Genomic DNA, 25,769 nt, shown 5'->3' with positions numbered 1-25,769 from the left:
TGTCAAGCCCTGAGAATAAACTTTAGCATGGTAATCAGAACAGAATCCCAGTGGCCACAACTTCCCTACAAAGCCGCAAACACACAAAGCAGGGCCCTCAGAATCCAAAGGCAGGAGACATCCCGACCCGGAGAAGCCAGAAAGGGGCCTCAGCACAGGCTTTTACGCCGCTAAATTCCCAGGGAGTTGGCTCGGTGGCCTCCACGCTCCGAGAGACGCCTTTATCCTGTAAAGTGTGACTGTGCTTCTGTACTGCTTGGCTCCCGCAGTGGTCCCGCGTGGCGGTCGGCGACCCCACCACTGCCCCTGGACCGCAGCCGCAACCAGCGCGGCGAGAATGAGCACCCAAGCCTCGGACCTCGGGGGCGGGGCTTGCGCGGAGGCCCCACCCCGCCGTCCCCATTGGCTGAGGCTGCCCGGGGCCGGGGTCAGCGCGCACCAGTCCGAGACCCCGCAGCTCCGCCCCAACACTGATCCATGCGGAGGAGAAGCACCCGTGGGTGAGGAGCGAGCTTCTGTGCCCGGGAAGCCTCCTCGGGGGCCATGGGGGGACAGGTGAGGCTGCCGCCCGGAGAGCCCTGCCGAGAAGGTGAGTGTCTGCCCAGAGCCGGAGGATCTGGCGTTCGGGTGGCGATGAGAACGGGCGGGCGGTCCCGGCTACTTGTGGAGACCAGAAAGGGATACGCCGACTCTTCACGCGCTCATTCATGCATTTATTCATTCAGTCTTTCCGCCAGTCAGCCGGTCAACAAGTATTTATCGGTGCCTACAATATGCCAGACTCTGTGGGGATGCCTGAGTCGAACAAGACATACGTGGCTCCCACCCTGGTCCGGAAGACAGATCCATGTAAATTACGGAGAGCTGAGTGTCGTGACTGGGTAATCAGGGTGCTGTAGGAAGACTCTCAAGTCTCATCTGAAAAAGACGCTTCCACTGACTCGGACTCACTTCCAGAGTCCGTGGTCGACGTCACCCAGTGGGCAGAGGGCGTGCCCGCGGACCGGACGGGAGTGCAGTCTTGCGTCCAGCGCTGGCTTGGCGAGGGTCAAACACGGTGCGGGGTCAGGCGCCCTGGACCACCCCCCGCCCCCCACCCCGGGGGAGGGCTCTGGACAAACCTGGGCTGCCCACCTCTCTCCTCTTCCTTTGTGATGAAAACGCCTCCAACCCCAGTAGCCTCGTGTCTGACTCGCTGCCAAGTCACTTCTTGGCTGCTTAAGGCGAGAGCAGGACGGAGGAAGAGACCGGGAACTGGGCGCACTCATTTGTAGGTCTCACTGCTTTCTAGTCTGGGGTTTCAGCCGCCACCTGCGTCCTGTAAAATCTTAGGGCGCCGCCCCTTGCCCTGTGCCAGGTGTTTACAACACTCGCAGGCTTTCTACAGTCTCGATACCAAAGGCGCGCGTGAGTCCGGATAAAAGTAGGGGCACGGTTGCAGCGGCGGGGAGTGGGCGCGGGCGGACAGTGTGTATCATCTGAAATGACAGTTTTCAAGTTTTACAGAGTCCAGAGAAAAGCAGATTTCTATTTTACCCGGTAAGGATGTAAAGAGGGAGGGGGCAGTGAGAGGCGTGGCAAGAACTCTATCTTTCCAAAGTTGCTGGCAACTTCCCCGGGTTTTCTCTTCTCTTGGCTCTCCCAGCTTATTCCTTGATGCGGAGTTGTTGTTGTTTTAAGGGAGGAAAAGGCAGTGAACCAGTCAAAACTGTGCCACCAAGAGAAAGAAGGGACACAAAGAAAGAGAAAAATGCCTGAACAATTCACAAACTATTCAGAAGTTGAGGTTTTGGAAGTGGTTACTAAGGCAGCTGGATCTAGAATTATTTCCTAGATAGTCAGTCATTCTTTGTCTAAAGAATTCCTAAACCAGTAAGTCAGACTGTTACTAACACGTCCACCCTTGTTTACCCAAGGATCTGTAAGTAAGGAGGATGTGTGAATTACATCCGCTTGTTTGAATTTAGGGATGATTTTCCTGCTTTGCTCATGCATTTAGTTCCAACAAGAAATATTCAAGCTCCATGCTTAATACCTGGGGTTAATTAACTGTGGTAATTAATTAGGTGGGATGCTAGTGGGAAAGACTTGAGAGAAATCAGAATCCTTATCAGTAGTGGGAAGAGATTAGGCTTTGGCAACAGTCTTCTCAGCTATGACGGCCTCCTTAAGTCTTTCTTCATCTGTAAACTGGGAATAATTCCTACAGTTTAGAGTTTGAGGAATAGATGCAGATGGGATTACACATGAAGCACACACTTCGGAGCCCGACATGGAGTAAAGGCTCCATTTTTCATTTGTTCATTTATTCAAATGACAAGAGTCCCATGTGCCAGGCATTGGCCTAAGTTCTATTTATTATTATTATTTTTTTTTTTTAATTTTTGGCTGTGTTGGGTTTTCGTTTCTGTGTGAGGGCTTTCTCCAGTTGCGGCGAGTGGGGGCCCCTCTTCATTGCGGTGCGCGGGCCTCTCACTATCGCGGCCTCTCCTGTTGCGGAGCAGAGGCTCCAGACGCTCAGGCTCAGCAGTTGTGGCTCACGGGCCCAGCTGCTCCGCGGCATGTGGGATCCTCCCAGACCAGGGCTCGAACCCGTGTCCCCTGCGCTGGCCGGCAGATTCTCAACCACTGCGCCACCAGGGAAGCCCTGGCCTAAGTTCTAGAATAGAGGGATTTGCAAGACAATCTGGTCCTAGACAGTCTGGGTCTAGAGGCCCAGATAATTGGTTTTCATAATTAGCAATCTAACCAAGCACAAAATTATTTGAGCCTTTGTTTTTTTCTGTAGGTGTCCATCCCCATTCTCTGGCCTCTTGGATGCAGTGGTACACATTAATGATTCTGAGATTTTACTCTTTAAAAAAAAAAATCCATATCATAAACATTTCTCAAAATTCCACCAAATGAACATAACTTTTATCAGCAGGACAAGCTGCATTTTCTATGTAAAATATAGCTTCTTTTATGTTACACTAAAAAAGATTTTCTCCAGATTTTTACAAGATTAAAAGCAGAAGTTGTTTTTTCAGCCTTCTGTAGATTTCCTAAGTGCTGAAATTCAAGTGCTTTAAGGTATTAAAAATTCTTCACTAAAGGTTGTTCAGAAAGCAATATGTTATTACTTGCAGCAGTTTATGTAGGAAATCTGATGGTCAACAGTCCTCATAGAGTATTTGACCTCCAAACACACTGATAATGGGACAATCTCGTTTGGAGATACAAATTTTTAACTTTTTAAAAAATCAACAGTATCTGCTCAAATTTATTTGGGTTACTTGAAATAATGTGCTTCTTGCTCATCCCTATCAGAGTTCATATGTAGATATATCTGCTAGATATATCTGCTTGATTTCCAAATTTACTCAAACTTATTTCTCATTCTTATCTGCTCCAAATTTGCTCTAAATTATTTCTCATTCCTATTCTACTCCCTTTATTCCTGTTTTTCTGTTCGTTTTCTCACTAAAATTGTCAGTTTCCATGAGAACAGAGACCTGTTTACCTGTCCTGTTGATCACTGTCTCACCAGTTCTTAGAACAAGACCCTGGCACACAGGAAGTGCTCAATAAGAATTTGTTAAGTGTTGCATGAATGTATACCTAACATGGTGCCTTGCATGCTAGGTGTTCAACAACTAATTTGTTGGGTGAATAAATAAAATTGATATATGGATATACGATGTTGTTACAAAGCCATAATTAAGCTGTAAGAGGAAGTCTGTTTGGTTGGCAGTATTAAATTGTACGATGGAAAGTGAGAAATTCCTTTAGATTGGAAAGGCAGAGAAGGCCTTTCTAAGGAAGTGAGAGCTCAGTGAAGAGAAGGAGTTAGCCATGCCAGCCACTACTAGCACTAAGTAACAAGTAAAGGCTACTTAAAAGTTTTAAGGTGAGAAGGAATTTAGCCTGTGAAAGGAAGAGGGGAAAAAATTAGGGAATGAGGTTACAGAGCACACTGGAGGCCAGGATTCTGTAGGCCCTTGTAGACTGTGGTGGGGATTTTGGATTTTTTCTGAATGAAAAGGGAAGCCATTACAGAATTTTGCAAGGAGAAATGACTAGATTGGACCTACTTATCTAAAAGCTCATTTCACCTGAGCTTGTCCCCTGCTACTCTTTGACCTCATCTCATACCATCTCCCTTCTCTCACCAGCCAGCCTGGCTGGTGCAGTTCCTCCCACCCCCTCAAGCAAATTCCCAAGTCTGGGTGTTTGCATTTACCCTTAGCAGAGAGGTTTTTCCATTCAATGCTGTTTAAAAAAAAAAAAATACTCCTTTATGCTGCTTTTACTGCTTTCCATGGCACTCAACATATTCTGTAGTTATTAGTTCACTTGTTTATTTCCCCCCATTAGAATGAATGTAATAGAGCAGGAATTTTATTTTACTCACTGTTGTAACCCCAGCTTCTAGAAAATGCCTGACAGATAATAGATACTCAATAAATATATATTGAATCAAAGAATGAAAAGACGACCAGTGTTTTTTCAGAGAATGAGAGAGAAAGAGTAATGCAATGTAATGTCAGAGGTGAGCAAGCTTTAGAGCACGTAAAGCTTTTTTAAAGTCCAGGGATTAGGAATTTAGACTTTGTTATAACTGCCATGAAAAATCATGGGGAATTAAGCAGGGGAGTGATGTAATCTGATTCACACTGGCTGATATTTGGAGAACAAATTGTAGGAGACATGAGAGATTTCATTCACTCTTTCCTTTGCTAATATAAATAGGCAGGTGTATCAGTCACCTATTGCTGTATAACACACAACCCAAAACCCAAAGGCTGAAAGCAACAATTATATATTCTTGCTTATGTGTCTGTAGGCCAGCTGATGGTTGACTAATCTAGACTGGGTACACCTGGGTGTCTCTGCATCAGGCTACATACCCACCTGGGTTTGGCTCCTTAATGTGGAATGAGCTTAGGTCTGCTCCATATGTTTTCATTCTGGGATCAAGCTGAAGGGGCAGCAGCTGCTCAGGGAAGCTCTATTCCTGAAAAGTACAGAGGTGCAAGAGAGTAAAGCCAACCATAATACAAGGTGGTAGACCCAACCACATAAGTACATTTGAACCCTCTCCTTATATCACCTCTGCTGATGTCCCATTGGCCACCAATTCACTCCCAGCTGACATCAAGGGAAGAATACTCTGTCCTCCTCGGGAGGGGTAAGGAAGTGACTAATTGCTGAATAATAATCCAAACTAACCCAGTAGAATGGATGGTGAGACAGTGATTTTCTCAAATTGGAAATATCTTGCAGTGATTAAAAATGTAGTTTTATGCAGTCACTGATTTCTCAGAAACCAAGATACCCTATTCCATGTAATAATTGGACAATATATATTATTATTCTCTATAGACAAATAGGACTTGAAAAAATTAAAGCATTTCATCTTTATATAAACAATAATAAATTTTAACTGACTTTATTTGTACTTTATGTTTTTACTTTTCTGAAATAGAAAGAATAGTAGCCTGGGAATTGCGTTACCTGGCCCTGTTTGGGCAGTTACATGACTTTGGCAAGTCACTTAATATCTTGGCATCAGTTTCTTTAAAATGTCTTCCAGCTACAGGTGCCTATGAATTTAGAGCTGGTCCATCAGCAATATTTATGAGCTACCAGGATTATAAGTAAATTACTCTGGGAACCAAGATAGCTTATGATCAAACCACAAAATTAAGGAAGGGCTCTTTAGAATCATCAAGTCAAATTCCTTCATTTTAGAGATGAAGAAACTGAAACCAAGAGTGATGACTCAGCTTGCCCAAGATTACAGATAATTTGTAATGGAGCTAAAGGTGGGAAAAGGCATATAATCCTATAGAAAATTTAACTTTGTTTTAAAATTTTTAAGTTGTGTGTGTCTGTAAGGAAACATTCACACCTGTACATAGAAGATACATATTAAGTTGAATCATATGAAACTGCTATTTATGTAGGGTCAAAAATTGTCAAATATCATCAATTTCATTTGGTTTAACATAATTGAGAACATTAGCAGCACTGTTTGTAAAAGCAAAAACACTGTATATTATCCAATGTTCACCAACTATAAAATAGAAAAATTAATGGTGAGATAGTCATACAGTGGAATTCTACAGAACTGTGGGGAAAAAACCAAACCTTACAGCCAGAACATCAAGATTGATAAATCTCAAAAACAAGCAAGTCACCAAAGAATACATACTATATGATTACATTTTTAGAAGGTGCAAAAAGAGGCAAACGAAAGACTTTATTATTTAAAGATATAATTTTATAGGGGAAATCATTTTTTTAAAGAAAAGGAATATTAGACAGAAAATCAGGATAGTTGAAACCACACGGCTTGCGGAATCTTAGTTCCACTGTCAGTGAAAGCGATGAGCCCTAACCACTGGACCGCAAGGGAATTCCCAAGTTGTTATTTCTTAAATTGGGTGGTTGATACACTGGTGTGTATTGAATTATTTTTTTCTTTATAACTGACATATATTTCCTAAATCTTAATTATTCAATATTTAGAACAATATATAATAACATCAAAGAAGTTACAACATCATGCTGTTTGCTGACAGGAGTGTAAATTGGTACAGACACTTGAGAGGGCTACTGACAGTGTCTATCAAAATGAAAAATAAAGGGGAATTCCCTGGTGGTCTAGTGGTTAGGACTCCGAGCTTTCAGTGACGAGGGCTCGGGTTCAATCCCTGGTCAGGGAACTAAGATCCCACAAGCCCGGGCAATGCAGCCAAAAATAATAATAATAATAAAATAAAATAAAATGAAAAATGAGTAATGAGTAATGTAATAAATTTTCTGTGTTGAATAAGGTTTGGATTAAACTCTGGAGAATTACTTTGCTTACTAGAATCATAAGAAGCCACCTCTGATTTTGAGATATCTCTAATTCCTCTGAAACCTTCCAAAGTCCCTGCCCACACATTCTGCTTCACCCATCTCTCCCCTCCTGCCCAGCACCACTCCACCCCCACCAACCCTCCAGTCACTCCCTCCTTCAGTCATACCTGCTGTGGGCTCCCTCCTTAATATGCTCCCCAAACATAAACCAATTTAAGTTCTAAGGTCAGTAACTAGACAAGATTTTTATTACTTTTTCCTGCCATAAAACTTGCAGCATTGGTACTTCCCTGGTGGTGCAGTGGTTAAGAATCCGCCTGACAATGCAGGGGACACAGGTTCGATCCCTGGTCCAGGAAGATCCCACATGCCGCGGAGCAACTAAGCCCGTGCACCACAACTACTGAGCCTGAGCTCTAGAGCCCACGAGCCACAACTACTGAGGCTGAGCACCACAACTACTGAAGTCCGTGCGCCTAGAGCCCGTGCTCCACAACAAGAGAAGCCACTGCAGTGAGAAGCCTGTGCACCGCAATTAAGAGTAGCCCCTGCTCGCCACAACTAGAGAAAGCCTGTGCGCAGCAACAAAGACCCAACGCAGCCAAAAAAAAATAATTAAAAAAATTTTAAAGTTAAAAAAATTTTTTTTTAAGTTTTAAAAATTTTTAAACTTTTTAAAAGTTAAAAAAAAACCTTGCAACACTAATGCCCGCTTACAATGAGAACTTACAAAAGGCAACAAAAATTATTTGCACTCCCTTATCACCTTCTGCCTCCACACCCCCTAAAATGTTGGAAACATTTTGCTGTGTCAACAGCTCAGAAAGAATATTGTTTGACTAGAATGAGGTCCACCCACACTGTCTCCAGAGATAAAGTTTTGGAATGGTTATGTTAACTACATAGTAAGTGACATTAATGCAGCCGTGGAATTTACTGGACAGTCAAGTCAGATGTTTTCCCAAGAATTCATGTAATCGAAATTCTTACTACCAAAAATTTGCACTCGTAGGGGTTGGATGAGATGAACAGTGCCTGGGACAGATTGCTAGAGGCTAGCTTATGTGAAAATTTGCAGCAATTCTTACTAAAACAACCAGGCTGAACAATTCCTCAGTTACCATAGAATATCCCTGAAGTAATATAATTCTCTTCGGAATATTTAGAAGTTTTGTCCCAGAATTTATCCTGTATCACAGGATCAAAGTTGGTTCATTTTCAAATTAGAGATAAATGAAATAATAATCACGAAAAGATTGAATTCAATTATTTTACCTTTTGCTAGACCTGAACTTTACGGTTCTCAACTGTGTATGTGGTAAAATTCACATAACTTCATAATGCTTTGCCCAGGAGGCATAGATCCTGTTTTTAAAGTTTTGTTTCTAAGACATCATTTAGTTGTTCATGTGTCCTCTTAAGATTTTTGAGATGTAAAACTGATTTTCTTTTTTCACTTAATTTGAAAATTGTAGTTGATTTATTTTTCTTTGCCCATTTTTGTTTAAGGTAAGTCATGCTAGGGAAATATGCCTTTTAAATGGAAAAAAAAAGTTGAGAAGATGGTCAGAAAACCTAGTCACGGTGTCACCTTGTTTGCAGCTTTTTGATTGGAGAATAGATTATAAAAAGTTTCTTAGATAGTGTAAAATGTTTTCATTCTGTGTTTTAGTATTTAGCCTCAAAAAAAAAAAAAAGAAAGGCACTTATAATAATGGGTCTGGTTCAGTGGATTTACATGCTTATTTGAATCCTATTCAGGAAAAAAAAAGAAAAACTCCTGATATTTAATTCATTTGTCTATTAGATTCTATTTTTTTTAAGGAGGAAGTGAGTTAGTAGACCTGCAGAATTATTCTTTTTAGGAAAGTGGTCCAGAAAACTAAAACCGCTTTTAAACATGTTTTCTGAAATGCACAATTCGTACCCCACCAAGTGGGATAGCTCAGTTTCCTGTTCGTACCCCACCAAGTGGGATAGCTCAGTTTCCTGTAACATGGTGATTTCTAGACCCACAGGGTTGCTCTGCCCTTTCCCACCTTCAGTCGCCACATATGCTGCTGCTTTCCCGGAGACACACTGATGGCGTGAAGGAGAGAAGTGGACGTTGTAGGGCTGTGATGAACCGCTGAGCCCAAGCCAGGTCTGAACAGCTCCATGCTGCTCCAGCAGGCTGCTGCTGGCTGAAGCAGAGAACCGAGTACTGCTAGATCTTCCATTTTCTGAGAGGAATCCAGACTTTCATGTGAAGTCTCGCATGTTTGCGTGATAACAACTCAACAACTTTGCAAACATTTTGAAGAACCTGTGTGAGCCCAGCTGAACCTGTCTGCGAGCCCGTGGACCACGTGCTGGAGACCGCCCATCGGGCAGTAAAAAAACAGTGTGTCAGTACTGCCCACTCAAGTTTCTCTCTCTTGGAGAAAGAAAGTAAAGATTAGTGTGTCTCCCTTTCGTCGGTTGACATTTCCCTCTTTCCATTTTCCAGGCTACGTGCTGTCTCTGATCTGTCCAAATGCCTCCCAGGCTTGGTGTGAGATCATACGTGTGTCACAGCTGTTGGCTTCTCCTGTCCTCTACAGGGACCTGAATTCCAGCATAACCAACTGGAGCATTTCTGCAAATGCAGAGAACAAATACAGTCTTTATGTAGGCCTGGTACTGGCAATAAGTTCCAGTATTTTTATTGGCTCCAGTTTCATCCTGAAAAAAAAGGGCCTCTTACAACTGGCCAACAAGGGCGTTACTAGAGCTGGTAAGAAATGGATGCAACTAATGAATTCAAGTTTCTAACCGCAGAAATCATCCTACTGTAAGACCACGGTGCTACGGGAATAACATTTCACTGTCTCTGTCTTGGCCCCTATTCCTGTTCTCAGCAGTTTCCAGGATTGAGCCAGTTGTGTCTCCTTTAGGGTGAGACTAAAACGCAAGAGGTTTGGAGTGTGGGATGAGCTCTTCTTTCATAGCCTTAGTCTGAGATTCCAGGATTTAGTCAGATCAGGCGACTCCCCTGATTAAAACACATCAGTGGCTTTTCTTTGCACTCAGAGTAAAATCCAAACAAACATCCTCGCACAGTCTCTGACCTCACCTGCTGCCTAAAATGGCCTGTGCTACCTCTCCAGCTTCATCTTCAGCCTCCTTCACTATCGTGTGCTTTTCTCTGGCTCCTGGCATGTACCGAGTTCTCTCCCACCTCGAGGTCTTTTCCTTTGTCTGCAGCTCTCTTCTGCCTGACTGTCATTTGGCTGACTCATCCTTCACACTTCAGCTAAACTATCACCCCTGCAGAAAGGCCTTCCTCGACCATCCTCTCTGGGGAGGTTTCGCTCACCTCTACCCCTGCTATTCTCTATCACTGCACTAAGGGTTTCCTTCATTGTACTTGGAATAATTTGTCATTGTACATTAATTGTTTATTTACTTGTTGTCAACAGGCTTACTTGTTTATTGATAGTAGAGTCACAGAGCAGGAACGTACCCTAGCATAGGGGTATAAGTATTGTCAAATCAGTAAACGGATTACGGTAGAGTTAGGTTACTGTTTGTCGTGACATTTCAGAAGCTGTGTAGCTCTGCTTGGCCATCCTTCATTAACCATGAATTTTCTATTCATTCTTATCAAGAATAATGTCATAAAAGAGCTAAATATCTAAGGTTCATAGGGGAAAATAAACAGCTATGAACTGTGCAAACAAGTTTATAAAAGAGTACTATTGAGGGGACATTGATAAAACAGTTTGGCATTAACAAAGATAAACAAAATAATAAAAGATAATTGAAAACTTATATAAGTACATACAGCAATTTAATATACAATTTTTAAAAGTGGCATTTCAATCCACTGGAGAAAGGATTAATTATTCAATCAAAAGTACTGAGACAACTGTTAAAAACTAAAGGAGAAAAATGTGAGAGCTTTACTTTATACCATTTGGTAAAATAGATTCCTCATAGTTTAGAGTTAAATTTAAAAGGAAATAATTTTTTTAAAAAAACCTAAAAGAAAGTCTTCCTAAGCATAAAGATAAAGGAAGAAGCAATTCTATATAAAGGAAGAGATTATCTGGATTGACCCCCCCCCCAAAAAAAAAATCCTACATGAAAACACCTTTAACTGAAACTAAAAAGGAAATGACATGTGGGGAAAATTCTCAAACTATATCGCAAAGGGTAGTTAAGTCACAATATACAAAGAGTGACTATAGTCAATAAGAAAAAGATAGGTACCTAACAGAAAAAAGGCAAAACACATAAACAAGGAACTCACAGAATAAGAATTGTAGTAAACAATAAACATAAACATACCTTAGTAAATGTTACTTCACTAGTACCCAAAGATATACCAACTATATAACATTGAATTCCTGGGTTTTACCTACTATTTTAACAATATTTGGTTTTTCTTTAAAAAATAATGCCCTATGTTGGTAAGGAAATTTGGGAAATAAATAGCCCTCTCATACATTGGTGGAAGCAATATAAATGGGTACAAACTTGCCTGAGAGCAATTTGGGAAAGCTTAAAAATGATAATATCTTAAAATCTAATAATTCTACCTCTAGGAATTTATCTTAAGAAGTGAACAAAGCTACAGTACTATAATCAAAACAGTGTTGTATTGGCACAAAAACAGACATATAGACCAATGGAACAGAACAGAGAGTCCAGAAGTAAACCCACACACCTACAGTCAATTAATCTACAACAGAGGAAGCAAGAATATACAATGGAGAAAAGACAGTTTCTTCAACAAGTGGTGTTGGAAAAGCTGGACAGTACACGTAAATCAATGAAATTAGAATATTTCCTCACCCCATATACAAAAATAAACTCAAAATGGTTGAAAGATCTAAATGTAAGACATGACACCATAAAACTCCTAAAGAGAACATAGGCAAAACATGCTTGGACATAAATCGTAGCAATATTTTCAGATCAGTCTCCCAAGGCAAAAGAAATAAAAGCAAAAATAAACAAAGAGGACCTAATCAAACTGAAAGCTTTTGCACAGCAAAGGAAACCACCAAAAAACTAAAAAGACAACCTATGTAATGGGAGAAAATATTTGCAAACGATGTAACCAATGAGGGGTTAATATCCAAAATATACAAATAGCTAGTACAACTCAATATCAAAAAAACAAACAACCCAATCAAAAAATGGACAGAAGATCTAAATAGACATTTCTTAAAAGAAGACATACAGATGGCCAACAGGCACATGAAAAGATGCTCATCATTGCTAATTATTAGAGAAATGCAAAGCAAAACTACAATGAGGTATCATCTCACACTGGTCAGAATGGCTTATCATCAAAAAAGTCTACAAATAATAAATGCTGGAGAGGGTGTGGAGAAAAGGGAACCCTCCTCCACTGCTGGTGGGAATGTAAATTGGTACAGCCACTGTGGAAAACAGTATGGAGTTTCCTTAAATAAAAATAGAGCTACTATATGATCCAGCAATCCCACTCTTGGGCATATTTTCAAAAAAGACGAAAACTCTAATTTGAAAAGATACATGCACCCCAATGTTCAAAGCAGTGCTATTTACAATAGCCAAGACATGGAAACAACCCAAGTGCCCATCAACAGATGATTGGCTTAAAAAGATGGGGTATATAAATACAATGGAATATTACTCAGCCATAAAAATAAATGAAATCTTGACATTTACAGCAACATGGATGGACCTAGAGAATATTATACTAAGTGAAGTAAGTCAGACAAAGACAAATATATGAAATCACTTAGATGTGGAATCTACAAAATAATACAAATGAATATATATACAAAAGAGAAACGGACTCACAGACACAGAAAACAAACACATATATATACATACATATATATATGGTCTCATACAGGTTAAATTAATAATAATAATATATAATATACCAGATTTTAGACTATTCAATCATTAATTAAGGGCTGAAAAAGTATTTGTGATATTAAGTTTTTTAAAAACAGCATATGAAATCATATTTTAATTTTCCCATTTGGTTATTTGCAAATTTTGTAAGGAGAAAATCATAAATAAACATGGTTAACTGTTTTGCAACATAATCCTCACAGCTAATATATCCTTTTTAGTTTAACTGTAACAAAATCAGATAGGTCAAGTTCACAGTGTTAAGTATATTAAAATAGGTGAGAAAATTGCAATTTCTAAAACAATCATAACAATGACTTAAGCTCACAAATTACAGAGTGGGAAGATAACTCTCTGAATATCTTAGGAAATGTTTTTGTCCTTTCAGTAGACTAGACAAATTCAATTTCATGGTGCCAAGGTAGAGAATAAGTAGAATCCAGCTGGCTAATGCTGGCTATTCTCTCATTGACTATCCAAAATCTCAAAAGCTCTTATGTCAACCATCTTCATCCCTTTAAGGTCCTCCTTAGGTACCAACCTAATTTATGATTTATGGTTTTCTGTCTTTAATTTTTTAACTGTGGCTGAAACAAAGTATTTAGGGCTTATAATACTCTATGTCCACACCTGAATGGCATAAATATAGTGTGTGGACAAAGAATATAACCTGCCATATCAGTAAACAAAGGGTGTTGCCAACATCAAGCCATCAGCCACCAGCAGACAGTGCACCCCGAGGGCGTTCAGGATGGAGAAAACAGGATACTGGCCCTAGAGAGTTAAGATGCATATCAAAGGAATGATTTCAATGAACCCAGACTCTTGCATCTTCCCATACAAAGAAAAGTGCTAAATTCATTTTCTTTAATTAATGGTAACCTTTTGATGTTCCAGCTACCTGTTTTGTTTGTTTGTTGTTTTTGCAGAAACTCCTATATATCCTGGCTCCTCCCTTACTTATTCAGGGCAGTCGCTCAGAGCTGTCTGAGAGGCTGCCTCCTGGGCTTAAGTCCTCAGCAAGTGCACCGAATAAAGCATAATTCTCAACTTTCAGGTTGTGCATTTCTCTTCAGTAGACAGTAGTAAACCTGATGACTAAATAAAATTTTCCTGCAAATGAAAAAACTGACTTTGTGTAGAAATCAAAGGCAATATAAAGAAAGCTTTAGAAAATTTCTAAATGGAAGATTTACTGGAAATGACCAAGTAAATAAGCTAAAGATGAGATATACTGACTAGGCCTTAAGCCTTGTATTTTCCAACCATACTCCAGTACCTTTTGTAGAAGTTAATTCCTCAAACCTTCTTCCTCCACTTTAGAACTTAATTTCTATTTGTATCATTTCCCTAGGACAAGGTGGATATTCTTACCTCAAGGAATGGCTCTGGTGGGCAGGATTACTCTCAAGTAAGTCCTTAATGCCGAGAATAGTGTTTACTTGTAAAATGATAAAGTACATGCAGTTGTTCAAATTGATTAATTTATCTAAGTGGTAAGGATGGCATTTAAGTCTAGAAATTTTTGTGTGGGCATAATGTCTTACATATAAAATAAATCACATGTATTTAGAATTAATTTTTACTCTTTCCTCCCCCCACCTCCACATTCTCAGTACTGTTTTGGAATGCAAGTAAAAAAGTTATTGTCTGAAATCGTATATTTTATCACAAACTTCTCCTTCTCTTGTATTTTATTCCCCATAACAATTGAGGAAAATGCTTCCCTCCCACATTTTCCCAGCTCCTAATTCAATATGTGACTGTTCTCGCTGCATAGAGTAGGTACACTTTCCTGGCCAGGACCAAAATACGGATAAATGAAAGTCCCCTTGGACTGCTTAGCTCTGAACAAATGGAGAGAAGATGAAGGTTGCCAGCACTCTCCTTCCTCCTACACTTGCCCTGAGGATTAAATGAGACTCTATATGAGGTGAAAGCACTTTCTAAATGCTAATGTGATGTCCAGTAAGAAGGCAGTGTGTATCGCCCTCAGGCACTTTTGCAGATTTATATCTCCCTCCTAACTCCTCTGAACTTTCTCAAATCCCAAGCCTAAAACTTCCAGGGAAAGGACCTCATAAATTGTAGTTTCACACTACTTCCAGCCATCTCTGTAGCCAAAAAGCCTTAAAACTTCCATTGATTTTCCTGTACTAAGTAAGACATTTCAGTATTTTTGAGATCCTGTTACAAGAAAGAATTAGATAACTTTTCTCTAATAAATGGTGGTATCTAAAAGGCTTGTTACCTGAAAACTGGGTTCATCTCTTGATGGGTGTCAAAAGACACAACCAAGTCAGAGATTGGGAGAAGGAACGATTTATTACTTGCAGCAAGTAAGGGGAACACTGGGGATCTTTCCCAAAGCAGTGTCTTCCCAAACAGCAAAAGTAGGAAAGTTTTAAGCTAAAAGTACATGCATATTCATGAAGGGGCTTGAGCAGAGGTGAATTCAGCATAGAATTGGGGCAGAGGTTGACAAAATCCAAGCATTAATTGATGGAAGTCACGAGGGTCAGAAAAGGTCAACATCGGGACTTCCCTGGTGGCGCAGTGGTTAAGAATCCCCTGGCCAATGCAGGGGACATGGGTTCGAGCCCTGGTCCAGGAAGATCCCACATGCCACGGAGCAACTAAGCTCATGCACCACAACTACTGAACCTGCACTCTAGAGCCCGCAAGCCACAACTACTGAAGCCCACGTGCCCTAGAGGGCACACACCGCAACTACTGAGCCTACGTACTGCAACTACTGAAGCCTGCGCACCTAGAGCCCGTGCTCCGCAACAAGAGAAGCCACCAAGAAGCCCGTGCACTGCAACGAAGAGTAGCACCCGCTCGCCGCAATTAGAGAAAGCCCGCGCGCGGCAACGAAGACCCAACACAGCCAAAAACAAATTTTTAAAAATTTAAAAATAATAATAATTATAATACCTTAAAAAAAACCAACTTCTAAATAATAAGTGTTATATATGCTGGGGAAGCACCATGGTTCTATCAAGAAAAAAAGAAAAAGAAAATGTCAACATCATCGTCCCTTGGGTTCAAGTTGATCTGGTGGTTGAGGGGACTTAAATTCTGCAAAATAGCTCAAGGAAGTACTTCAGGCTAATCTTTACCATTGAAACAGAACTGGGAGTCTTTACAACTGATTTATCATCTTTGCTGTTACTTCTCTTGACTGATAACAGTTTGTTCTTTTGTTCCCTTAAGATCATTAATTACTGAGACCTGTTCCAGGGCAAACATTGTGGCCAGGCTTAGATCAAAAAAAAGCTTAGTCCTAAAATGGCTTCTCATGTCAAAAAGCTATATCTGGTTCTTTTCCTCCAGGGACGCCATACCCTATCTGCTTACAGGATGGTGAATAAAAATAATTTAAATTTGTATAACTTTTTCAGCTTTTAAGGTGTTTTCACATCTGTTTTCTTACTTCGAGTAAATGTTGTCAGGGACTGTGCTGGGAAGATTCCAAATAAATATTTGGATGATTCTTTCTCCTTTTCTCTCTCTCTCTGTCTCTTGTATCTCTCCACCCTCTACCCACACAATAGAATGAAAGTAGAAGGAGAATATTATATAGCTATGTTTGTAATTTTAGTCTCACCATGCACAAAGTTTCTGCCAGTATTGAAGAGTGAAAAGCACAAGTCTTCAACATCAGAGATTTTATCTAGTGACAATCATACAGTACTTTAATTATGAAATCAGTATTTCCCTGGAAAGCTGTCTATAATGATAAAAATATAAATAATGAAGTATTCAAGAAAACATGTCGACGAAAAAAATTAATCAGTCGATCTAAGAAAAAAATGGAAAATTTCATTCGCACCAAACTGAGGATTATAACCCGGGAACAGACTCTCAGAAACAGAACTGCTCCGCCTGTTAGAGATCAAAGCACAGTTATAAGTTCTTGAGACAGGGGGCATTAAATACCATCTAATGGACAGTTTACACAATCCAGAGCTGTACTTACAAAGAGAATAGTGGGCTCTTATGAGATTAAGAAGGAAGGTTATCTCCTAAGGAGGTCTGGTTAATGCAGACACACAACGCACACTAAAGGGGAGGGAGGAGGCCCAAATGGGCCAAAAAAAAAAAAATTATGTTTAAATTTTTCTCATCTTGCCATAAAATATGAATTTTATTTCATTACTTACTATTCTGAGAAAACTACCACTGTTGCTCTTAAGAGAGCAGTCTCCTACTGTTCTGTACGTTTCTGTTTGTTTTATGATATTTTAAAGCTGATTACTCCTGTGGATTTGGCTGGGGCTGGGGTCGGGCTTGGGGGGTGGAGTGGATAGCAGCCAGAGGGAAAAAAAAAATGGGTGCTGGTGTCTTTTATCTGTTCCAGGAGCTCTCTCTACAAGGTGTCTGCTTGGCACAGTTTACAGCGTGAAATACTACATTCTGTGGGCAAGCATTCAGTTGTGACCCATGAGAATAATTTGGCCCCAATTCAAGGGCCCAACTCTTAGAAGGATTTTCCCTCACTCTAGAAGTTAATTGCATCACACTATCTTATGGAAACCTGGAGTTCCTCAGATAAGAAAAGGATTCCAGGAGCATATTGTTAGGACTTGCAAAGAGCTGCTTGGATATCCCTGAGCTACTGAGATACTGTTACTTACTTGTAGATCATCTGCAATCCAGAGGGGCCTGACTACACAGGCCTGTGGTAGGCATCTCTGCCTATCCCCTGCCTAGACTGTACATCTCTAGAAAGCATTCTAATTTTAAAAGCTGCTTTATTGTTAATTTGCATAGCAGTAGGTATTCTTGAGCAAACAATCATTCTTACTTTCTTACTCCAAAACTACCTCTTCTAGATTTCATCAGAGTGACCAAATATGTTTCTGGTTCTAAAGTAACTAAAAACTTTATTGAGGGTCATTTAAAATAGATATTCCTCTGCCACCACTTTTTGCATTAATTGAGTTTGTATCACCAGGTAATTACAGTTTATCCTTTTAATACCAAACCTTCCCTAAAAGAAGTTAAATTATTCCTTTTCACTAGATATATGAGTGTCTTTGGGATAAAAGACTACTGCTTTGCATGTGTCAGTTGTTTTTCTCATAGGATAAATAAGCCTATCTTTTATATTAATACTGCTGCTTGCTTTCCAGTGGGAGCAGGCGAGGCTGCGAATTTTGCAGCTTATGCTTTTGCACCTGCCACCTTGGTCACCCCACTGGGCGCTCTGAGTGTTCTCATAAGGTACGTGAGCAATAAGGAACTTGGCTTCTGAGGGATTTTAATACCGTGATAAACTTAACCCACAAGAAACAGATTACTAAGCATACCTCAAAACAGAATTTTGAAAATCACAAAAATAATGTGAGAAGACTATACAATAAATAGCAGGAGAAATAGGAAATAGATGGTCTTCCCGCAAAACACAAAGTAATTGTGTGTTTTCTTTGTGACGATTCAGTGGAGCCAAGCAGATTTTATTTCCCTCTCACCTGAACAAATTGCCACAGCCCTTTTAATGCTTTCTGTTGTCATAGCGGTTAATGACCGTAGTTGTCAGAGGACTTTAAAAAGCATGGTGTTCGGGTTAAATTTCAACTTTCACTAAAACTCTTGCATTGTCTGCTGGATACTTCTGTTTGGAGATATCTTAGTTTCTTTTAGTACTGGAAACAGGAATCATTTTCCTGTCAATAAAAAGTGGATCTAATATCTCTGAGTTGGTCTTTATTATGATTCCAAATGAATGTGTTCCATGAGCCCATGAACTCTTTTTATTTTGCAACTAAGCAACTGTTATATTTGTTGTCTTTTTCTTTTCCTTTTATCTCCATTCATTACCAACCTCTAGAAGAAAGCTTATGACTAAGCCTACCCACTTCTTTTCACCTTCTTTGTAGGATTGTTGTGAGAAGTAAGTGAGTCCATACAGAAAGCACTAGAACACTGGCTACTAGTGAATGATAGATATTGGTAGTAGCACTGTTTGCTGAGGCTGCAGTCCTCATCAGTGGCCACATGAGGGTGACTCTCAGAAAGCACCTGGTAGTTGACCATAGTCTTGGGTGCGAATGGATACTGATAATGCCCTGGTGGGAGTGCCAGGGCATCAGGAGAAGGGGCCACAGTGGGCCTACTGGTTGAGCAGCAGGATGGCATAATCTGTGTCCATGGTGGTGCCAATCTAGAACTTCCTGACGCCATGGCAACAAGGGAGTGGGAGCAGTGAATAGGTGAAAGTATCAGAGGAATAGCAGCTGGTAAGGAAATATTTTAATATTTGACAACCCATATGGTTGTACTTGTGTGTACCAGGTAAATATTGGCCCTGAGCAGAGTAATTCTTCTTTAGGTATATATCTTTCTTTGAAGCTTTCATGAGCACCCATGTTCTAAATGTGTCATGCCAGTAAGATGTGAAAGTTCTTCCATTTTGTTTGGCTTTACAGGAGAAAATGGGGAGATTCAAAATGAATTGAGTGGGACCTCTTAGAAGGTCATGGGAAGATTACAGGTGTATAGAATGCCTATTATAACTTTTTAACTATAAAAGCAATTAAGCAGGGCTTCCCTGGTGGCGCAGTGGTTGAGAATCTGCCTGCCAATGCAGGGCACACAGGTTCGAGCCCTAGTCTGGGAAGATCCCACATGCCGCAGAGCAACTGGGCCCATGAGCCACAGCTACTGAGCCTGCGCGTCTGGAGCCTGTGCTCCGCAACGAGAGGCCGCGACAGTGAGAGGCCCGCGCACCGTGATGAAGAGTGGCCCCTGCTCGCCGCAACTAGAGAAAGTCCTTGCACAGAAACGAAGACCCAGCACAGCCAAAAATAAATAAATAAATAAATAAAAATTAAAAAAAAAAAAAAGAAAAGAAAAGCAATTAAGCAGACTCGATTAATTACTTGTATTTTTCTAGATACAAATTTAGTAATATATAACGAACTTCACACACAGAAAGGAAGGAAGGGAGGGAGGGAGGGAAGGAAGCCAGCCAACCAGGGTTTTCAGTGTCACATAGCATATTCCAATCAGTTGATTGGGATACAGACTGGTGTGCACCACAGTGTGATGTCTGAGCCGCTATGGAATCCAAAGGTAACTGAACAAGAGTGATTTTTTTTTTCTTCTTCCAACAGTGCACTGTTGTCTTCCTATTTTTTAAATGAGCACTTGAACATTCATGGGAAAATAGGCTGCATATTAAGTATATTGGGGTCAACTGTGATGGTTATCCATGCCCCACAAGAAGAGGAAGTCGCTTCTCTGCATGAAATGGAAATGAAATTGAGAGACCCAGGTCTGTGATTCAACCAAAAGAAACACTTACTCAAATTCTGCTCCACTTTCTCTTCTCATCAAATGAATTGGTAATAATATTGTAATAGGCTTCCTAGAAGCCTAGTTGTGGGTTGAGATACAGTACGGTCTGACCGAGTAATACAAGTCTTCTGAAAAGGTGACACAACTTATTTTTGTGTCCATGCTTCCCCTCCACAGAATGAAAGGAAGAGATGGGGATAGAAAAGGGAAAAGACTTATACTCCAACCCAAACTTTCACATCTTTCTCCCTCTGAAAATATAAAGTCAATCAGACAATACCTGCTGTACCTCATAGTGTTGTCTGTGAGGTTCAAATGATATGTCTGTGAAAGTCCATTGTGAAATATTGAAAGCCATGCAGTAAAATGTTGTTGTTGTTCCTGTTTTTTTATTTAATCTCACGTCTCTTTCTAAAACACCTAGGCTCCTAAACTCATGACTAACAAGATTTCACAAAGATTTGATCCTATTAGCATTTTCTGAAATCTAATTCTTTTCTCCTCTTAACAGGATTTATCTCCTTTGCTGTGATCATAACTGTGATCTCCTTGGTGCTGATTTTGATTGTAGCTCCCAAGAAAGGACAGACCAATATATTGGTCTACATTTCAATCTGTTCATTGATTGGAGCATTTTCAGTTTCTTCTGTCAAGGGCCTGGGAATTGCCATTAAGGAACTACTGGAATGGAAGCCCATTTATAAGCATCCCCTGGTCTTTGTTTTGCTGGCTGTACTCGTGCTTTCAGTGACAACACAGATTAACTATCTCAACAAGGCACTGGACACCTTTAATACATCTCTTGTGACTCCCATTTATTATGTGTTCTTCACGTCCATGGTAGTAACTTGCTCTGCCATCTTATTCCAAGAATGGTATGGCATGAATGCTGGAGATGTCATCGGGACTTTGAGTGGGTTCTTCACCATTATCAATGGCATCTTCCTTCTACATGCTTTTAAAAACACTGACATTACCTGGAGTGATCTGACATCCACTACTCAGAAAGAAGTCCTCTCTCTGAATGGCAATGAAGACAAATACGTCTTACTAGAGAATGTAGAATGTTCAACCCCAGAATTTGATGATGACATTACATTGTTTAGCAGGACTGATGATCAAAGTCCCTAGAAACCCTGAACTTTAACCGCTAAGAGACACTTGGAGAGGAGAAGGAATACCTGATTCTTGGAACAACTATTAGGAAAGCTGGCGTTTTTAAAGTTCTAACTAATAATTTAGACATGAGCCCAAATAAAAAAGCCTTTATTTTTGGCCATCAAACTTGAAAATCAAAGTTTTGATCCTCCTCCAGAAGGCTTCTGCTGTTTTTCATTTCTGCAAACTTGAAATATTCCCTAAGCATGAAAGAAGTCAAAGAGTTAGATAACTCAGAATAATCTCTTTCTTCTGGTCACAATATGTTTGGCTCTGCCAGGTGGCTCTTCATTTCTTTGGCTGCTATTCTTAGTCTCTCAGTAATTCATAGGTAAACACAACTGTGTGCTGGTAAGCAGAATATCAGTCACCATTCTCTAATGAGTCATAGTTTCAAATTATTAAAACTGAGAAGCGAGATCACTGATGCCTCCCACCTTCTACAACTTCCTTCTTTCTAAACTAGGTAGCTAAAGGGTAGAGTGTTTAAGAAAAAAATAGACATGTTGGAAATCTGCTGCTTGGTGGGCTAGAATGTGTAAGACACACATGCCCATGAAGGGCTTATAAATTGTAACTTATTGAGTTTGAGGAGAATAGGAAGGCGAGTTAACTTCGTAGAAAACTCAGGGAATACTACAGGAAAATACCTTTTCATATTAAAGCCTACATAAAATTTTCCTATCTCACTCCAGGTGCATGGCAGGAGTAACATTTTTGGTGGTCTCTACTGTTTATGGATAGATTAATCCATTAATCTTTTCTCATTGATTTAATGGAAAAGAAATTAGCTATCTTATTTCTAGACTAACTTATTTCTCGCAAAAAAAATCCTAACCAAAAAATTATGACATTAAAAACAAACAAAAACTCTTCAGGTTGACTGGATTATTCTCTTCTAATGTCAAATGTTATTAGTTTTGTTTGTTTGTTTGTAATCTACCTCAAGTCTATTCTGGGTAATAATAGTAGATTCTTTTCTTCAGAATTCTATTAAAGTGACTTTAGCATTTCCCCAGTTCGGTTGAACTGTGATTGATTTTCACAGTGATGACCTGAGATGATTGCAAAGCCCTAAAGTGCTGGCACAATCTCTTCGGCACAGTTTAGTGTTGAATGCAATTCAGTGCATTCTAAACTTTTGAAAATTGATAATCCGTGGAAGATTCATGGTTGATACCTCAGGTCAAATATATGTTTACTGTGTTGATTGCTGTTTCACCTTAATTGTATATCAGATATATAAGCTATGAACACAAGTTTGTAGAAAAAGTATTCTCTTAAAAAGTAGTGTCTGAAAGTTGTAGAAATTCTTTTAAGTTTCTCTTTTTCTGTTGAAAACTCTGTTGATTTCTCCAGGACACCTTCTTGGTGAGGAAATTAATAGCATCCAACCTGAGGTTGGGGTAGTCCTCCACTTGACTGTATCTTAGTGTCAGATATTTCTTCAACGTCACCTGTTACAAAGCTTTGCCCTTGGTATGTTGTGCCCAGGTTAAAGGTTCTTGGAACACAAGAACCCATGTGTACCCTGGGTTGGAAAATGAACTGGTGTTGACACATATGCCCAGGAGAAAGTCTGAGAAAGATCTAATGAGCTGAAATATGTTGAGAAACAATGAAACATTTGAAAAACTCTAAAAATCTCTGGTGGGCATATGCATTGAAAAACTAAAATGTTGCAAATCCGAAACCCAGAGTACTTTTTCCCAAATAGGAAGATGTTGTCTAAGGAGGAATAAAATGCTGGATCCCTGTATTGAGACTAACTGTGTTAGTCTTAACTGGTAGTCTCATATGTGTATATTTTAATATGTATACTTTATCTCACATAGATACCTTAAGATTTATTATGTGAATATCTGTACACATGTCATTAAGGATCACAAAGCTATCCTCACACAGCCAAATGGAAAGCTCGTCCTAATTCTATAAACATAATAGTTTCATTTTATTTTCCAACTTACAATTTTATTCTTAGGTCAATGGTTAATGATTTTATTTTTAGTTCAGATTTCAGAATGTTCATAAAACCCTCTAGATTTAGAAACATGCAATTAAATTAACATTTTTGTTTTAAGAGTATGAAATCAAATACATATATGTGGAAAGCACCCGCATCATACCTGATATTGAGGCATTTAATACAATTTAGTTTTCTTTGAATCAACATTTTAATTCTCATAGTCTCAGTACTATATAGGTAAGGACCATTAGTTGCCAGTTTTCATATATTCTTTTTCTTTTTTCAATTTGTGTTACCTTAGCTCATTTTTAATAATCCAAGTGAAAATGAATTCCATTAGTATACTATCTCAACAATACAAAATGATTCTGACAAAAATATTTTATTTTTCCTAATAAAACCAAACTAAATGCAATCTTCACATTCCAACAAAACTTTGTGGAAAAGTACTTTATATGAATATATATGAAATATTTTCAAATGTTTTGAAAAACTATGATCATGAAATTTTCTATTTTTCAAATGTTTATAAATACTGTTCATTTTAGAAAGTTTACAACTTTTAAATTAATGTTTCTGTATGTTTTTCATTTGCAATCAAATAATGTGGTTTAATTATGCTTGTTGGAGTTCAGTTTTGAGTTTCTTGAAGTTAAGTTTATGTAAAGGCAAAAATACCCCTTGAAATCAAAAAGAAAATTCTGAGGTTTAAAAAAAAATCTGCACTTTGTTTAATGCTTTGTCATTTTCCTTGAAATTAAAATCTGTGTTTTAGAAAAAGGCTCTCCACAAAACCATCTCCTGAATGAAAGGTAGGAGACACTATCTTATCTTTTGATAATTTTATTGAACAGTCAGTATAATGAAATCTCCCCTCAGTTCAGAAATTTAAAAGAAAAAGGAGGAGGAGGAGAAAAAAGCATTATAACAATATTTGGTAGCATTGCATTACATCAAAATTTACATTTGCAAACCCTCAGCAAATTTCCTTCTAGCCCCATTAGAACTTCAGTATTGAGCACATCACCATGACTTTATCAATTTTCCCTGTTCTGATTTGAATTCATGTTTGAGAATAACTCCCTCAGTTGTTTCTATAGACATGAATTGTCTAGGGTACAGACGGCCTCTTTCTTACCTGTGTCTGTTTTATAGATGAACAGCAATAATTTGCAATTCCCTAAATCGCATAGTTACTTAGGATCAGAATGAGGACCAAAATCCAAGTCCCTCAAACCTCCCAGACTACCCACTCCACGGAATGTAGGCACGTCTAAGGAGGCCTTGGTGGAGCACATCTCAGCAGAGTTAGAACGAACTACAGCTTCCCCCAGCAAGCTGTGTTAGCGTATACCAAACATTTTAGTACCCTAGCTGCGGTGTATAGGAAGCCTCCAAGAGGTAAGCTTAGGTTACAAAGAGTCTTAACTTTTATCTGTAACTATGAACAACATATGTTTCCCAATGAAAGCTTTGCTTGCAAAAAACAAAAAAAGTTTTTTGAGAGAGCCGACTACCTGAGATACCTTTTCCTACTTCGGTCACAAATCACAAAAAAACCTTTCTTCCTGAGGGAAAACCGAATCTCCACTAATGCCATTAGTATGGGAGAAAGCCTTTGAGATAGAAGCCACTTTCATTTTTATATGTAGAACTTCCCCTGTGGCTGGGGACAGAGGGGGCAGAATCTCTGCAGGCCAAGCCCTACCAGCCTCAAGCCTGTCCAGCCCTCATGAGACAAGGCCTCTCACCAGTTTTCTGCACTGGGACCCTCATAAGACCACATGGCCCTCACTCGCACCCAGCCACATGTAGGTCCCAGCAACTACTTGACTGGGGGGAAGCACATGGAGGGGGTTGGTAGTGGAGATAAGAGCCAAGTTCTGAGCACCATGTTCCCAGAATCCCTTCCCACCCCCTGCCTTCTGTGATCCAGCCAGTAACTCCTGATTGCCAGCATGCAACTCAATCTGGCCCCAAAGCTTGTGGCACTATTTACAATAGCCAAGACATGGAAGCAACCTAAATGTCCATCGGCAGATGAATGGATAAAGAAGATGTGGTATATCTATACACAGTGGAATATTACTCAGCCATAAAAAAGAATGAAATAATGCCATTTGCAGCAACATGGATGGACCCAGAGATAATCATACTGTCAGAGCAAGATAGATATCATATGATATCACTTATACAAGAAATCTAAAAAAAATAATAATAATACAAATGAACTTATTTACAAAAAAGAACTAGATTCAGACATAGAAACTTATAATTACCAAAGGGGATAGCGGTGGTGGGGGGGAGAGAGAGAAATTAGGAGATTGGGATTAACATATACACACAACTGTATATAAAATAGATAACTAACAAGGACCTACTGTATAGCACAGGGAACTATACTCAATATCTTATAATAACCTATAATGGAAAAGAATCTAAAAAAGAATAGATTTTATATATATATATATATATAAAATCACTGAATCATTTTCCTATACACCTGAAACTAACACAACATTGTAAATCAACTATATTTCAATAAAATTTTTTTTTAAACTAGGTACAATAAAAGCATTAAAAAAAAAAAAAAGCTTGTGAACTGCATTGTGAA

The 25,769-nt window shown here is 39.4% G+C and overlaps 1 protein-coding gene across 1 annotated transcript; it reads left to right on the top strand.

The window, feature by feature from the left end:
• Nucleotides 1-431: 431 nt before the first annotated feature.
• Nucleotides 432-25,562, top strand: NIPAL1 (NIPA like domain containing 1). The gene is made up of 6 exons (XM_007180761.2): nt 432-589; nt 9,338-9,604; nt 14,081-14,137; nt 17,865-17,955; nt 19,848-20,008; nt 20,543-25,562. The coding sequence occupies exons 1-6, from the start codon at nt 544-546 to the stop codon at nt 21,160-21,162; spliced, it is 1,242 nt and encodes a 413-aa protein (XP_007180823.2). The 5' UTR covers nt 432-543; the 3' UTR covers nt 21,163-25,562.
• The last annotated feature ends 207 nt before the right edge of the window (nt 25,563-25,769 follow it).

Source organism: Balaenoptera acutorostrata, chromosome 5 (assembly GCF_949987535.1).
Source record: "Balaenoptera acutorostrata chromosome 5, mBalAcu1.1, whole genome shotgun sequence".
In the NCBI taxonomy this organism is placed as follows: Eukaryota; Metazoa; Chordata; class Mammalia; order Artiodactyla; family Balaenopteridae; genus Balaenoptera; species Balaenoptera acutorostrata.
This window is presented reverse-complemented; position numbering and strand designations above follow the sequence as displayed.

Bases quoted from the DNA above. Each gene is read 5' to 3' on its own strand.
- NIPAL1 (XM_007180761.2), top strand. From the start codon at position 544: ATGGGGGGACAGGTGAGGCTGCCGCCCGGAGAGCCCTGCCGAGAAG. The intron at 590-9,337 runs GTGAGTGTCTGC...TCCATTTTCCAG, and splicing joins CGGAGAGCCCTGCCGAGAAG to GCTACGTGCTGTCTCTGATC. The intron at 17,956-19,847 runs GTACGTGAGCAA...TTCTTCCAACAG, and splicing joins GCTCTGAGTGTTCTCATAAG to TGCACTGTTGTCTTCCTATT.